At 47.4% G+C, this 15,104-nt stretch overlaps 3 protein-coding genes across 3 annotated transcripts; 1 reads left to right on the top strand and 2 right to left on the bottom strand.

The window, feature by feature from the left end:
* On the bottom strand, positions 1 to 5,928 carry rnf139 (ring finger protein 139). Its single transcript, XM_086171368.1, has 6 exons — positions 5,584 to 5,928; positions 4,319 to 4,974; positions 4,034 to 4,181; positions 3,125 to 3,231; positions 2,701 to 2,952; positions 1 to 2,622 (listed from the first exon to the last, which is right to left on the bottom strand). Exons 1-6 carry the CDS (start codon positions 5,744 to 5,746, stop codon positions 1,864 to 1,866), a joined length of 2,085 nt encoding a protein of 694 aa, XP_086027494.1. The 5' UTR covers positions 5,747 to 5,928; the 3' UTR covers positions 1 to 1,863.
* A 262-nt stretch (positions 5,929 to 6,190) lies between these two features.
* tatdn1 (TatD DNase domain containing 1) lies at positions 6,191 to 11,996 on the bottom strand. Its single transcript, XM_086171747.1, has 12 exons — positions 11,903 to 11,996; positions 11,153 to 11,218; positions 11,036 to 11,085; positions 10,765 to 10,828; positions 10,232 to 10,375; positions 8,975 to 9,017; positions 8,654 to 8,739; positions 8,535 to 8,575; positions 8,366 to 8,442; positions 7,345 to 7,415; positions 6,919 to 7,045; positions 6,191 to 6,698 (listed from the first exon to the last, which is right to left on the bottom strand). Exons 1-12 carry the CDS (start codon positions 11,985 to 11,987, stop codon positions 6,596 to 6,598), a joined length of 957 nt encoding a protein of 318 aa, XP_086027873.1. The 5' UTR covers positions 11,988 to 11,996; the 3' UTR covers positions 6,191 to 6,595.
* A 360-nt stretch (positions 11,997 to 12,356) lies between these two features.
* ndufb9 (NADH:ubiquinone oxidoreductase subunit B9) lies at positions 12,357 to 14,758 on the top strand. The gene is made up of 4 exons (XM_086171376.1): positions 12,357 to 12,477; positions 13,237 to 13,429; positions 13,642 to 13,755; positions 14,460 to 14,758. The coding sequence occupies exons 1-4, from the start codon at positions 12,389 to 12,391 to the stop codon at positions 14,589 to 14,591; spliced, it is 528 nt and encodes a 175-aa protein (XP_086027502.1). The 5' UTR covers positions 12,357 to 12,388; the 3' UTR covers positions 14,592 to 14,758.
* Positions 14,759 to 15,104: the final 346 nt, after the last annotated feature.

Genomic DNA, 15,104 nt, shown 5'->3' on the forward strand with positions numbered 1-15,104 from the left:
GTTTTTTTTTTTTTTTTAGCTCAAGTAAGGGCCGCTGGAGCTGAGGTGAAACTGAAGAGGAAAAAAAAACATGAAAATGGCGACAGCCAGGGGAATTTCCTGACCATTTGCCCCTTTGCCGCCCCCGAAATATTGCAAATATTCACCTAAACTTCGCTTATGAACGGGCAGAGAAGCGATGGAAAGCAACAAAAACAGACAACCCAAACAATAGCGGAACAGTTACTGGAAGTCTTTCAATCAAAGTGCCATGAATTTAACTTAATTACTCTGATAAATAAACTAAAAACAAAACAAAAAAGCTGAAAATAATCAACTCAACCTGAATGTTTGCAAGAGATTATTGAAGAAAAAAAAAATGCATGAAGTTTCCTTTTACAAATGGCCTAAATTCATTAATTAAAGGAAAAAATAAATTAACACTGATGCAATCGCTCTCTATCTTTCTATATACATACTTGTATAGAGATCACTCTGAATTCATATTTAAATAAAAGTGGATAAACTCATTTTGTCACACAGTTTGATTGTTTTGGAAAAGCGGGTTCTTGCTCACGTCTCACATCGGCCAGTAGTTGCGACGCACGCGGCGTTCAGCAGGACAAACACCTCAAAAAAAAACAAAAAAAAAACGATTATTTTTGCTGGAGGCATAAAACAAAAAAGAAAAAAAAGACTTTCCAGCAGGTAAATATGACAAATACACTGTTTTAAGGCTTGGAAATCCAAATCGATGTATAAAGTTCCAGCCGTGAATCTGGACCCTGAGACAAGAAGCAGTTTTAACCCTTCAGGGGAAATAAAGAGAGAAAAAGGAGGAAAAAAAAAATGCACGGTCTCGGCCTTGAGTCTTTATCATTCAAGAAAAAAATAAAAATAATAATTAAAAAAAAAAAAAATCAGAGGATTTTAACGATTGATAAAAAAAAAACGGGGAAAGTATACCCATGTCCGGGAGGCAAAGTATCTTATACTGCAATACTGTGTGTGTGTGTGTGTGTGTGTGTGTGTGATCACACGTACAGTAACGTGCACGGTTGTGAGCTGCCGTCGCCCGATGGAGGCTTGACGACGCACTCAACCCATTTCAAGTTTATGAATGAATGAATGAATGCTCTGGTTTCCACGGTAACGGCGCTCTGCTTCTGCATATGGGGACGATGTGGGTCACCGAGGCGGTTCCTCGCCTTCTCGCAATTTAACCCTAATAATTTGGATAAATAGCAGCCGACACGTATCACGTCGAAATAATGCGATGCCGAGAATAACTTAAGTCATTATTTATTGGTTCTTCTCCATTCGAGGAGTTACTGACCAATCAGGGCGCTCTATGATGAAGACGCTTTTCGTTAGTCGCCGTGGTAACGAAACCAACTCTGAAAAAGGTGTGCAGCGTTCGGAAAAAGGGGCAACGTCGGGTTTTTGAACTGCTGATTTTTTACGATTTCTCATCGTGGAAAAAAAAGTTTCAAAACAATAAAAAGTACCAATGAGAAGAAAAAAAAAAAAAAAAAGAGTTTAATTAGCCTGAATTGATTTTGCACAATTCTTTTAATTTCAAGTAATTTTAGGGGGAAATTCCTTCCTTTTTTTTTTTTTGGCTAATTTTCTCAAGGTGGATTATAATAAATTAAATTTTTTTAAACCCTCAACTGTCCTCGGCAGCAGAGCCAAACATCTGTTTCTAAAGACGGAAGCCGCGCGGGCGACGCCGGGCGGCGACGACGTCCCGACACGCCGGCGGCGTCGGCGCCCCTTCCCTCGAGCCTCCGAGGAGATAAAACTCCCGGACAGAGGAGAAGAGGACTGACGTTTCCAAGAGCCGATGAAGATGCCGAAGGTTAGGAGTCAATCGGAGTGAAGTCAATCCTCTGTCGAGTCCGTGTCGTCGTTGACGAAGTCGTCTTCCGTCGGCGTCCGGGTGGCCCACTCCTCCTCGTCGTACTCTATACTGTCGTTGTCCTCCAGCAGGCCGTCGTCCGCCGCTCGTGCCGCGTCCCGAGGAGGCTCGCCCCCCCGCTGTCCTCGCCGCTCGCCACCCCCCGGCGGCGGGGGCGGCGGCGCGGGAACGGGCGCAGCGGCGTCCTGCGGCGCTGCGTAGCCCCCGTTGTTGTTGGAGAAGGCGGCGCGGTCGCGTCCCTCGTCCTCCACGTAGACGCGCTGGTGGCACATGGGGCAGGTGTCCTGGATGTACAGCCACTTCCTGAGGCAAAGCGCGTGGAAGTAGTGGTGGCACGGCGTGATGCGCGCCGACGTGGCGAACTCCTGGTAGCAGATGGCGCACACGTCCTCGATGTCCCGCAGCTCGTCGCCGCGCAGCTCCGGCAGCGAGTTGATCTTCTTGACGGCGGTGCGGCGGTTGATGAAGGTCTTCCAGCCGTTCTTGGCCTGCAGGTAGATGTTGAAGTAGGCGTGCAGGCACATCATGCACGCGCGGATCTTGCTGCCCGACTCGAACATCATGGTGTAGGCGCCGTTTCCGAACATGATGACGCCGAACAGGAACTCGATGATGTTCCCCGTGGAGCGGACGTAGTAGACGTAGTCGTCCAGCTTCTCCCAAAGCACGCTGGAGAACCCGTCCACCATGAAGAGGCCATAGACCGTCAGCGACACCACCACCTGGCGGACAGAGGAGGACACGCGTCAGACCGCCGCTCCCTCCGGGCGCCGCCGTCGCTCGACCCCGCGCCGCCTCACCTTGAGGCAGAGCTCCACGCAGAAGGCGGTGACGGCGAAGAGCCAGGTGTTCAGGGCGTAGTGGTGCCAGAGGGCGTAGCTGAGCGCCACGGGCAGCGCGAAGAGCGCCGCCGACACCAGCAGCACCGGGAAGTGGCGGCGGAAGGACGAGACGTGGGAAGCGCTGAGCGACATGAGGACGGGGTCCGTCATGCCGTGGATGAAGTGCAGGATGGCGGTCAGCAGGAGGCACATGTTCCGGCTCAGGCGCACCTGGAGGGCCCAGCAGCAGAGGTCAAAGGTCAATCCACGCAGAAACGGGAAGTGCTCCCCGAATAAAAAAAAAAATTAAAAAAAAATCCCATCGTCGTGGTTTTCTTGCGTGAAGCCAGAAAGGGTCAAAGGTCACGGCGGACACGCCGGCGGGGGAACCCTCCTCACGTACCAGCCGCTCCTCCGGGTCCAGGCTGCTGAGGCCCGTCTGCAGGGCCAGGATGAAGAACAGAACCGGAGCCACGAAGCCCAGACGTTTGTCTTCCTCCTCTGTGGAACCTGATAGACCAGAGCACACACACACACACACACATATACATTACATGGTGTGTGTGTGTGTGTTTTAAAGAGGCTCGAACCAGTTCGGGTTCTCCTAGTTCAGGGGTCGGCGATCCGAGGCTTTTGGATCCGTCTGATGCGGCTCCGTGTGTTTTTTTTGAAAATAATCCACGAGTATTTGACTAAAATGTATTTCATTTTAGCTCGTCCATTTTTAAAATTTATTTTTGAACGTCAAGAATATGGCGATCTTGGAACATCTAAATAAAATGTGTGAAAATATCTCAAAATCACTGCGCGCTCCAGGAAAAGGAGGACGGCAGATTTGGTTTGCTGTCGGTCGGTTAATTTAAGTTTGGCTTTATTTCATGAATACAAGAAGGACTCAAATAGACATGGAGTGTTTTTTCTTAAAAGTAACCTTCAACCAAACCTCTTTTTTTTTCAGAGTTCAAAATGTTTTCTGAAATGTCATTTTGTTTTCATTGTGTTATACATTCAGAGCGTTTTGTCACATGCAGAAACGTGTTTTCCCCGTACACTGAAATTCCCACTTTGCCGTCCGCAGTGCATTTAGATACACAGCATAAAGGCAAAAAAACAAAACATTCAATTATAACCCATGTTAATTTATTTTAAATTTCAAAAGGGTTGCGTGTGTTTTCTTTACTCTGGCTCTTTGACTGGTAAAGGTTGCCGACCCCTGACCTAGTTAATGCAAACACGACATGAATTAAAATCTGGGCAGCGGTGGATATTGGCAACTACACACACACACACACACACACACACACACACACACCTATGAAGGCCAGGATGCTGAGGCCGAGGTAATGCGCCACCGAGGAGATGACGGCGCTCATGCCGAGGACCGTGAGCGTGGAGTCGCAGCCGGAGATGATCAGGTTGCTGGTCAGGTCCCAGAACACGTCCCAGCTCAGCAGGTAACCCTGTAGGGGGGGATCGGTAACCATGGAAACGCCTTGAGAACGTGAAGATTGTGAGAAATGTGACGATTAAAATAAAGGGCGGCTTTTTTTTTTTTTTTTTTTTTTGTCCTGCGTCTCAAACGCCTTTCCGATCTTACTTGGGAGAACGCGCCGCCGTCCGACGGGAGTCCCGTGGCGTCGCCGCTCTCCCTCCTGACGGCCCGCACCACGTAGACCAGGATGAGAGCCTGCGCGGTGACCCGCGTCAGCCAGAACACCCGCAGGACGTCGGGGAAGCGGATCCTCTTCCAGGTGTCTTCCAGCAGCAGCTGCAGCCCGTAGATCCGGTACATGTGCCGCACCAGCAGGTAAACGTAGCGGCAGGAATAGTAGAACCACTTGAGCCGCAGGGCGAGGCAAACGGCCGTGTTGAGCGCCAGCGCCGTGCCCGAGAACACCGCCACCAGCTGCCGCACGTCGGCCGGCAGCTCGATCATCAGCCCCCACAGGGGCATCATGATGTCCAGGACCACCAGCGCGGCGAAGACCGACTGCAGGTTGAGCAGGAAGACGTAGCCCACGCCGAACACCAGCTGCACGGCGGCCATGCCCAGCCACAGCGTGGGCCCGTTCCGAGGCAGCAGCCGGAAGCCCAGCGCCGCCTTGTAGTAGGCGCTATAAAAGTCTATGTGGGACGTGGCGTAATAGTTGACCAGGACGGCGGCGAGGCCCAGGAGCACCGCGAAGAAGAGTGTGTAGAACTTGAACAGGGCCTTCTGGGAGAGCAGCAGCACCACGCCGGACACCAGGACGCCTGCGACACAGAGCACTTTGTGTTACACTTTGCGCATTTGGGACGTGCAGAGTGGAGTCGTTTGAACGCGCTGGAGGACGACTGTGGAAAACTGATCAAATCCAACCTGAATTTTCTACCGCTTTCTTACGAAACCCCACTTTCTTTTTGTGTCCCGTTCATTTGAGGAACACCCTGACTTGACACAATCCCCGTGGAAGTACTGCACGATTGATTAGAGCATAAAAAGTAATATTAGAGCATAAAAAGTTAAGCGTGGGGTGAAATGATAACGCATATCTGAATGTAAACAAGCCAGAAACATGACCTGCTGTTTGAACTACATAGTGACGTCACACCTGTTTTCACAAGAGTTAGCTGTTAGCCGACGACCAGCATCAGTGTTTTTCGGGGCAAAAACGCGGCGATTGGTGCGAAAGCGGGGCTTTAAACGCGGGTTAGTTTCGAGTTTTGACTGTTTTTGCTTTACTTTGAGCCTGTGACAGCTCGCAGAGGCGCTAGGCTGGCGTGACGGCCATCGCAGCGTCACGTAGCAAGAAAGCTAGCCGGCCAGCTAGCTGTCAGCGCCGCGGCTCCGGAAGCAGACCGTCCCCGGGCAGGAACACTCACCCGTCACCCTGACCAGGACCTTCCCCACGGCACCGGCCCATCCCGACCCGGGGTCGTAGTAAGAATTAAATATTGCGTCGATGATGAAGATGCAGGGAACTCGCAGGGCCACATCGAGCACCGCCATGGCCTGCTGGCCGATCCGGGCTTGAGTGGACGCCATGCGGCGTGAATTCACGTCTCACGGTCCCAGCGAGTCGGCGGGATCCATGTAAATTCGGCACACATTCATCGGCCGCCTCCTCGCTCCAGATCCGCTTTTACTTGACTTTATTTTGCGGCACGGAGCCCGCCGCCGACTGTCAATTCCAGCCAACTTAACCTCCTGTTGCTTCTTCTTCTTCTGTAAAACAAGCCGGCGTGGTTAAGCGCCTCTAGCGCCCCCTAGCGGCCGCACGCCGACACTGCGCGTCCAGAAATGTCCAGAAATGTCACTTTAATTGATATTATCTTCATTTATTATCTAAACGCTCAACCCAGGACAATATTGGAGGATTTAAACCAAAAATAAAAAGGGCACACCTTGATGTGTTGACTACTTCTTATCCAACAGTCTTCAAGGGAAGAAATCCAAAGGCGGTGGCTAGGAAAAGGTCCCCACAAGAAATCGTCATAATTGATGCTTTATTAATCCCTCGTGGGGAAAGTCGTTCTCTGCAATTCACCCATCATGGCTGAACCGTGAGCTGCTGTCCATCAGCGCCAGGGGAGCAGTCAGGGGTTCGGTGTCTTGCTCAACAACACTTCGACACACGAGAAGGAGCCGGGAATCCAACCGTGACATTTCAGCTCCGAAGACGACTGAGAACCTCCACAGATACGCCTAAAGTTCTTGTTTCCCTTCTTAGTAGCGGCTATGACCCGTTTTTAATTCATTTACGAAATGAAGGTTCCGAAGGTTAAAGAAATCTGAAGCAGGAATCACAAAATGTGCAACGTACGAGCAACGAACCATAGCATCAAATCTCGAGTTTGAACGTTCTGCCGGTCCAAAGGCGATGAAGACCGAACCTCAGCTCGATGCAAAAAACAACTTGATGGTGTTGTTATAGATGGCGTTAGCCAGCTCCCCCGGGTCCTCTCCCCTCGCCGCCGCCATCACCTCCAGGACTTGTCTGCGGGAGACAATCGGTGAAATGACATCAAGAAGTTTCATCTTGCCTCCCGCTAGCTAGCTGGTTGGTTATGACTATTAGAAGGTCTTCGGTTTGATTTTCCACACCGAAAACATCATAGCATTAGCGTAAGCCGGGTCTATTTGACCTCGGATTCGCTTACAGGCTAAACTGGGCCGGTACCCGGTAAACGGAGTCACAAAGTTGGGTCTCGACTCACACAATGTGACAGGGCTCATTCCTGTCCTTCAAACAATGACCCGCCTCCCATTTCTTCTTGGTGGGGAAGGTGGTTTGAACGTATCCAGAGCCTGCGTGCGTGCTCTTCACACCGCACCACGGGGCGTCTGGGGGGGAAAAAAAACCTTAATCGTCAATTCCGCCACGTTTCTCTAAAACCCACGGTGCAGAGGTCCAAAAAAAAGAATAATAATATCACAGACAACAACAAACATCAGTAGGACTGTTTCGAGGTGCTCGAATCAAGTGCACGAACTAACAGAGCTCGTTCTAACTAACATAGCTAGTTAGCGTGCTAACATAGCTAGCTGGCGACAGTCGATTTAGCAAGGCGCCGCAGAAAGACGATGGACCCAAAGTTGGAACAGATGAAGCAACTGCTCTGTTTCTGCAAACTGAGACTCACCTGTTTCTATCATGAGCCTCTCGGTGGGGACGGACTTCATGGCTTCGATGTTGGCCTCCGTCTTTAAGGAGCTGGAAAAGAGAACGGGGGTTGCTATTGCGAGAAGGAACCATTAAGGAACCCATTAACTTAGCCCGGCTTCTTTAGCTTCGAGACAAACGCTCAATCGGACTCGCGAATAACATTAAAGTTCTCCAGCTGCACGTTCTCTGGTTTGGGTCGAAAACTTTGAGCTCTAATTTCTGGAACTGCCATGCAAGTGTAGTTTGAGGACAACACGCCGCAGAGGGTGGACCTGCTTTCTGGCAGGAGCACAAACCACTGCGTTAATCACGTTACTTGAGATAACTTGCACTTTTTTCAGTTTCCAGTGACAAAAAAAAAATCCCACAAAGAATTCACAAAATGCTGTGTAAAGCGTGTTTACGGTTTCGCTAATCCGTGCTATGCTACAGATGATTTTCAGCTGCCCAAATCTGGCTATTCATCTATCTGTTGATAATTATTCAGCATTAACTTTCTTGTTTTTTACTATTGTGCACTCCTTACCTCACTTGTTACTAAGACACTTATAGTTTGATCGCTTGTTTACTAAGACACTTTATAGTTTCACTGAGACACTTTATAGTTTATAGTTTATTTTTATTTCTAATTCTGCCTTTTTCTTTTTATTATTTATTACTGTTATATTTTCTGTAACTCTGGCACAACAATTTACTTCGGAATCAATAAAGTTGTTCTTATCTTATCTTATCTTATTTACCCCCATCTGCAAATTAGCATCAACACACACACATATCACAACAATAGCACTTTCAACTTGCAAAATACATATTGTATTGCCTGTTTATATATTGTATAGTTATATTATTGCCTATCTGTATATGTTATATATATTGTCTATTTTGTACATTTTTATATTTGTATTGTACAGGACTACAGATGGAAATTAGCGATGAGCTGGTACAAACATCTCAAACAACTTCTAAACAAACAAATAAAGAAACGTGCAAACACACACCAGCCGTTGATTCCGATGTAGAGGTCCAGGTCGATGAGGGCGGCGGCGTCCTCTGCCGTCCCGTCGAACGAGTGAACCTGAAGCAGGGACGTCGGTGATCATCTACCCTGGGGTTTGTCTCCAAAACACTCCAAAGCTGGACCTCCGCGTGAAACTCAAAGGTACTCACCACGCCTCCGACGCATCTGTCCCGATTTCTCTTCATGATGTCTGTCAGGGAGAAACGTAAACAAAGAATGAGATGCGTTAAGTTGACAAAACATGTCGGGGACGCGGCCAAAGACGTACCGATGAAGTCCTGATGGGAGTTCCTGCAGTGCAGGAACATGGGGAGGCGCGTCTCCTCCGCCAGGTCGAACTGCTTCTGGAAGAACCTGCCGGGGTCGATCCACGCCGTCACACCAATTGTTTCGCAAAAAAGCTGCCTCGAAAAACTAGCAAGACCTTGGGTGTTGCTTGTTATCAGAAAACACCTCGATTTGTGTATCTTTGAGTTTGAGCACATAAGCTTGTGAAGTATTTATTCATTCCTTCTTCACTTGCTCGTCGGATTAGATGTAAACAACTAAGAGACAGCGGAGGAAGAAAAAAAAAACCTGCCAAACTCACTTCAGCTGGGTCTCTTTGGGGCAGAATTCCAGACGGTCAAAATCTACGATGAATCAAAGTGACAATTTTCATTTTAAAGCCAATATTTCTTAATTTTGTAAACACTTCAAACACGTTAACTGAAATAATCCCCAACGTTATCGCCCACAAACGAAGGAAAACTATCTTTGGCTTTACGAATGCTAATCGTCATACAAAAAGTTCATGAGAACTGATGGTTTTTAGCATCTGAAAAGTATTGAAAAAATAAAAAAAAAATTAAAATGTGATTAGTTTCGGTGTGTCTTATTTTGAAAGAATCACAACCAAGAAGGGGCTCAGAGCTGATCCCTGATGGAGTCCCACCTCCACCTTGAACTTCTCTGTTACCCCTACAGCACAGCGTACCAGTGTCTCACAGCGAGCATACATGTCCTGCACCAGTTTAACATACTTCTCTGCCACTCCAGACTTCCTCATACAATACCAGAGCTCCTCTCTTGGCACCCTGTCATATGCTTTTTCTAGGTCTACAAAAACGCAATGTAACTCCCTCTGGCCTTCTCTGTACTTTTCTATTAGCATTCCCAACGCAAATACTGCATCTGTAGTACTCTTCCTAGGCATGAAGCCATACTGCTGTTCACAAATGCTGACTTCTGCTCTCAGTCTAGTTTCCACTACTCTTTCCCATAACTTCATTGTATGGCTCATCAACTTTATCCCTCTGTAGTTGCCACAATTCTGCACATCCCCTTTATTCTTAAAAATAGGCACCATCACACTTTGTCTCCATTCTTCAGGCATCTTCTCACTCTCTTAAGATCCTGTTGAATAATCTAGTCAGAAAATCTACCGCTGCCTCTCCTAAACACTTCCACACCTCCACAGGTATATCATCAGGACCAACTGCTTTTCCACTCTTCATCCTCTTCAATGCCTTCCTCACTTCACTTTTACTAATTTGTGCTACTTTGCGGTCTACAATAGTTGCCTTTCTTTCATTTTCCCCATTCATCAGTTCTTCAAAGTACTCTTTCCATCGTCCCATCACTCTTCTAGCATCTGTCAACACACTTCCCCCTCTGCATTCTTCATCAACATCCCACAAATTAAAAATATTGAAAAAAAAAAACAGAACAATAAAAAACAAGGTATTACTTACACCAATTGCTATTTTAAAAAAATGGAGCAAGAAGCCAGAGTTTGGCTTGCTGTTTATCTGCGCTAACAAACTGGCTGCGTGCGAGAACACAACATAGGATGGGAGTTACTCGCCTAGCCCGCACTCGCCGATGGCCACCACCTTCCCGCCGTGAGCCGCCGCCAGGTCCCTGAGGCCGGACAGGTACCGCGACTCGCCGTCGCGCTCAAACTCGCCGCAACGCGTGGGATGGCAGCCGACCGTGCAGTGAAACTCGTCTGCCGAGAAACAGAAGGAGGGTCTCGAAAGGGCGTCGCCGTTTGTTGACTTTGTCAATTAACTCCTGGATTTTTTCACCGATTTCAAAAGCAGATTTAGACTTAGTTTTAATTCAGATGGTAAATTTGAAAAAAGGGAGCTTTTTTTTTGCTTCTAAATTCAGAATTATTGGGAAAGGATGAGGAAGATCACGATATCTTCCATCCATTCCATCGTGCCGGGAATAATATTGTTGCTTTTTTGTGGACCATTTAAGGACTTGACTTGGAAACTGAAGCTCAAGTGTATTTGAAATGCAAATAAAGATTTTTTTTTTTTCTCTTCTCTGGGTTTGGAAAGACTTGTCAACAAGGAGGAGGAGACGCCGGGAGGGGGTTTCCATGGTAACCTCTGGTCTGGGCCAGGCCGAGGGCGTCCCGGCTGTCCTCCAGGCTCCCACCCGTGATCATAAACTGTCACACAACAACAAAATAACAATGTCTGGTGATTATTCTGCAGATTTGAAAGCCAATTTTCAGATTTGAGGTCACTTCCTCAAAGAGCTTACGTCATTTCTCACTATTCTGTATATTTTGCCCCAATTATTTATCGCTAAAATCTGGTTATCTGAATAACAACTGCAGGAAACTGTGAGAGATCTATGTCTGGTCCTGTTTTACCTTTTCCACGCCGGCGTCCAGAGCCCTGGCGACGACCTGATCGAAGTCATCTGAGAAGAAGAAGCTGGCGTCAGCGACGAGGAAGATCTCCTGCTCGTCAAAGATGGCGACACTCACCCTGGTGCTTCTGCTTCCCCCTGTAAAGGCCTCTGAACATGGGATCCGTCAGGTTCACGCCGATATCTGACAACGACATTTTGGGAAATCATCATGGATCCGCCTGGGTTCTCGCCACGTTCTCGCCGTCCTCTCACAGTCCGAGAGCAATCGCATGGATTCACTGAAGACTAAACTGTCTGTAGGTGTGAATGAGCGAACGCTTGGATGTTTGAAATTATGAGCTGGATCGTAGTACTTTTATTAGATTTAATAATATGATAATAATCATATTTTTCAAACCCATGAGTCTGAAAGTGTTTGCAATGTTAGACCTGAGTCACATCTTTTACTTACTAACTGGTCATTTTTTTTCAAAAGCACAGTGCTCAAAAAAGCATTTAAGTGTCGCTATTATTTTTATTATGACAACTTCTGTTTATGTCTAACAACTTTTAACACAACCTTTAACTTTGATTTGAAAGAAATCAAGTTTTGAACTTTTAGCCACTGTGATTATAGATATTTTTCATTGCGGTTTTTTCTCCGGATTGTACCTTCATGGGTAAACAAGTACTCAAAGTACTCAGAGTACTCGTTACTCCCAGGTTGTGTTTACATGCCAGTCACCTGTGATCGCTGCAGCCGCTGCACGCTGTCAAACCCGTTAGCTCCCATGCTAACTCAACCACATTGCGACGCTCGCCGCGTCCTTTGCACCCTGTGCCTTTTCTATAGTTTCAAATGAAGTATATTCAAGCATAAACTCACCGATGTACTTGTGTCGGGCCATGGTCCTGAGAGCTGGAGGTCTGGGACCGAGAAGAACCGAGCATGCCGCTCTGGCCGGAACCATGACGTGAGCGTGACGTAGGCGTGGCGTAACGGTGACGTACCGTAATTATTATAAAACCGCACAAGTATGATTTCTATTTTGCGATATTATAAATTCATACGTTTATATTTCAATAGCTGTTAGTCGTTACAAAAAAAAACGAGAAAATCAATTATTTTGTTTTTTTACTGCACTGATAATGTTCCATTACGGCGCAATTTTTATCTTCAATATTTGCTTCTGTATCCCAACACAACGGTTATTCTTACTATTTTTCCTACCTCTATTCATTTAATTTAATCTCCATAATGTTTAGAGATTAACATAAAAAAAAAAAGAATAATGCGCGTTTATTATATATTTATCGTCCTGACGTCACAGCATCCCAGAATTCATCGCGCGGGGAGAAGGTGACAGCAAAGATGGCGTCCGCCTATCTCACCCACCAGCAGAAGGTGCTGCGGCTTTACAAGAAATCCCTGAGACACCTCGAGTCGTGGTGCGTCTTCAGGTGAGAGTCGTCTTTTCCTTTTAAGTAAAAACACCGGGTGTGCTTTTTTTTTTTTATTATTCGTGTTCATTCATTCGTGTGTTGATTTCGTCTTGGTGTTTACCGAGCGGCTAAGCTAGCTGCTAGCCAGGTCAATCGTTACTTAGGACCGTTTGTGTCCAATTTTCCATTCAAGCTGCCTCTGAACGTGTAATAAACGCCGCGTAATTGTATTAAATTGGTTATTAGCATTAACCCTATTTCATACATTCACCGACAATTGTTTACAGATTAGCACTGGCAGCACTGTGCACCCTTCCCTCTGAGGCTACTCTCTATTTTCCTCCATTATTTCTCGATTTCTCTCCAAAGTCCTTGCTATTTATCTTTATTTTTTGCGTTTTCCTCATTAACTGCATTAATTTCCAATGGAAAAATAGCAATCGATGAATACGAGGCGTTTTCCCTTGCGCTTGAGGGAAACTATTTGAGCTAGCCAGAGAAAGTGATTATCAACAAGGGGAAAAATAGCAACAAGTTACCAGGGATTTACTGAGACATAGCATAGCTACGAAATAAAACGTAGAAAGAAATTAACAAGCATATACAAACAGTGGTGTTTGAAGAACTTCTAATGGCTGAAGTTATATAGCTACACATTTTAAATAGCAATGCAAATCTATCGAGAGCTTCAAACCGAAATTCCCGACTTCCCTGCGCGTTTCAGCACATTTCGTATCACGAGGCGTTTGAATGATCGCGTCCCGAAATCCATTGCAGGGACAAATACCGCTTTTACGCCTGCGTGCTGCGGGCTCGCTTCGACGACAACAAGGAGGAGAAGGACATGGTGAAAGCCACCATGATGCTGAAGGCGGGGGAGGAGGAGTTCTGGACCAACCAGCATCCCCAGCCTTACATCTTCCCCGACTCCCCCGGCGGGACGTCCTACGAGAGATACGAGTGCTACAAGGTGAGAAATCACCAAGCTAAAGCCACGACTCAGTTCAGTTCTCGGGCACCTGAGTCTTTTCAGGTGGAACAAACCTGCAGCACAGGAACTTCACGGTACTCAGAATTCAAATCCATAACAGCACCTGACGTGAAGCTCCAGTGCAAACGTGTCGGTAGCGCAATCTACGCCCGGTGAGCTGATCCGTGCTCTGCCGCCGCTCCCGTCTGCAGGTCCCGGAGTGGGCGCTGGACCACTGGCACCCCTCGGAGAAGGCCATGTACCCGGACTACTTCTCCAAGAGGGAGCAGTGGAACAAGCTACGGCTGGAGAGCTGGGACAAGGAGGTGAGGGGAAACTTATGAGCGCCGGGTCACGTGACAACTGTGGAAACACTGGAAATGGCACTTTGTCCAGCAGAGGGAGCCCCTGCTACCTCGATGCTAACGTTCAACCTTAATGGCAACGCTGCTCTTCCAGCACGCTTCCACTCACCTGGCTTTAGGTGGTCATCGTACCACCTCCGTGCGGGCGGAGTGGCTAAAGCCGTGATGTTTCATGCACGACAACAAACACACAAACAGCGCATGGAGCAGCCACGCCACCGTGTAGCGCTCTGGTCAGTTTTACCTCGCTTGGATTTCACCGGGTACCGTCTGATGGAATTGCAAAATGAGTGGAGTCGTGCTGGGATTGTGGAGCGACGTTGTTCATGCGACGCTAGAAAACAATTCGGCTAGCTTACAAACCAAAGGGGCAGGAGGAAGGTGAGGGTTATCAGAAAAAACTTCAGTCTCTCATCTTAATACTAGAAGAGATTGTTATTGTTTGCTCTATTTTACATCTCTACTTATTTTCCTCATTGTTCAAAAAGAAACCCACAAGGGGATCAGTACCGTCCAGTTCCACTAGATGGCACCAGACTGTTGAAACCACGATACGCATCCTCTGACGGCGCGTTGACCCTCCAGCATTGCCGGTGTTTGTTGTGTTCCCGTATCGCCCGGGAAAGAAATAATCCGATTATCTCGGGATTATTTTGAATCCTCAGGTTGCCCAGCTGCAGGCTGAGACGGCGGTCAGCGGCCCCAAGACCGAGGCCCTGCCCCCGGCCCGCAAAGAGGGCCACCTCCCCCCTCTGTGGTGGCAGTACGTCACCCGCCCCAGGGAACGCCCCACATAGACGCCCCCCGCCGCCACCTGAAGGGGAACCACCCACCCAGCAGCACCGGGGGCCCGGAGGCCCCCCCTCAGCAGGTCCATGAAGCCACACCTGTGTTACCTTGAACAATGTTTATTGATAGATAGAATAAAGTGCAGTGGAACTAACGCTTCTTCTGCTCAGACCTGCTTCCATTCTGTTGACTATTTGCATGAAAAAAAATGTGCAGGGGGAAAATAATATCAAAATCCGGGAACCATTTCTTTCCTTGCAGCAAGCAAGCAGTGTACACACACACACACACACACACACACACACACACATTATATATATATATATATAGCTGCAAGGAAACAAAATCAGCTCAAGCTTCTGACTTTGAATAATTCACTTTTAATTATTCAAATATAAATATCTTCCTGCTTCTGTTTTTTTTTTTTTTTTCCTTTAAGCGATGAAGCTAAAACAATCCCAAAACGCTCACAGTGTGTGACAGGAAAGATGAAACCTGCATGTGGTGCCTGTTATCTCTGC

The sequence above is a fragment of the Fistularia commersonii genome, chromosome 24, assembly GCF_037954325.1.
Source record: "Fistularia commersonii isolate RoL2024-O1a breed Wild chromosome 24, RoL_Fcom_v1.0, whole genome shotgun sequence".
NCBI lineage: Eukaryota > Metazoa > Chordata > Actinopteri > Syngnathiformes > Fistulariidae > Fistularia > Fistularia commersonii.

Excerpts from the sequence above, each read along its gene's own strand:
- rnf139 (XM_086171368.1), bottom strand. The coding sequence starts at position 5,746 with ATGGCGTCCACTCAAGCCCGGATCGGCCAGCAGGCCATGGCGGTGCTC. Across the intron at positions 2,953-3,124 it reads TGGACCCGGAGGAGCGGCTG|GTGCGCCTGAGCCGGAACAT; the intron begins GTACGTGAGGAG and ends TGGGCCCTCCAG. Across the intron at positions 2,623-2,700 it reads GCGTGGAGCTCTGCCTCAAG|GTGGTGGTGTCGCTGACGGT; the intron begins GTGAGGCGGCGC and ends TCTGTCCGCCAG.
- tatdn1 (XM_086171747.1), bottom strand. The coding sequence starts at position 11,987 with ATGGTTCCGGCCAGAGCGGCATGCTCGGTTCTTCTCGGTCCCAGACCT. Across the intron at positions 8,576-8,653 it reads CTCCCATCAGGACTTCATCG|ACATCATGAAGAGAAATCGG; the intron begins GTACGTCTTTGG and ends TCTCCCTGACAG. Across the intron at positions 7,416-8,365 it reads TACATCGGAATCAACGGCTG|CTCCTTAAAGACGGAGGCCA; the intron begins GTGTGTGTTTGC and ends TCTCTTTTCCAG.
- ndufb9 (XM_086171376.1), top strand. The coding sequence starts at position 12,389 with ATGGCGTCCGCCTATCTCACCCACCAGCAGAAGGTGCTGCGGCTTTAC. Across the intron at positions 13,430-13,641 it reads AGAGATACGAGTGCTACAAG|GTCCCGGAGTGGGCGCTGGA; the intron begins GTGAGAAATCAC and ends TCCCGTCTGCAG. Across the intron at positions 13,756-14,459 it reads TGGAGAGCTGGGACAAGGAG|GTTGCCCAGCTGCAGGCTGA; the intron begins GTGAGGGGAAAC and ends TTGAATCCTCAG.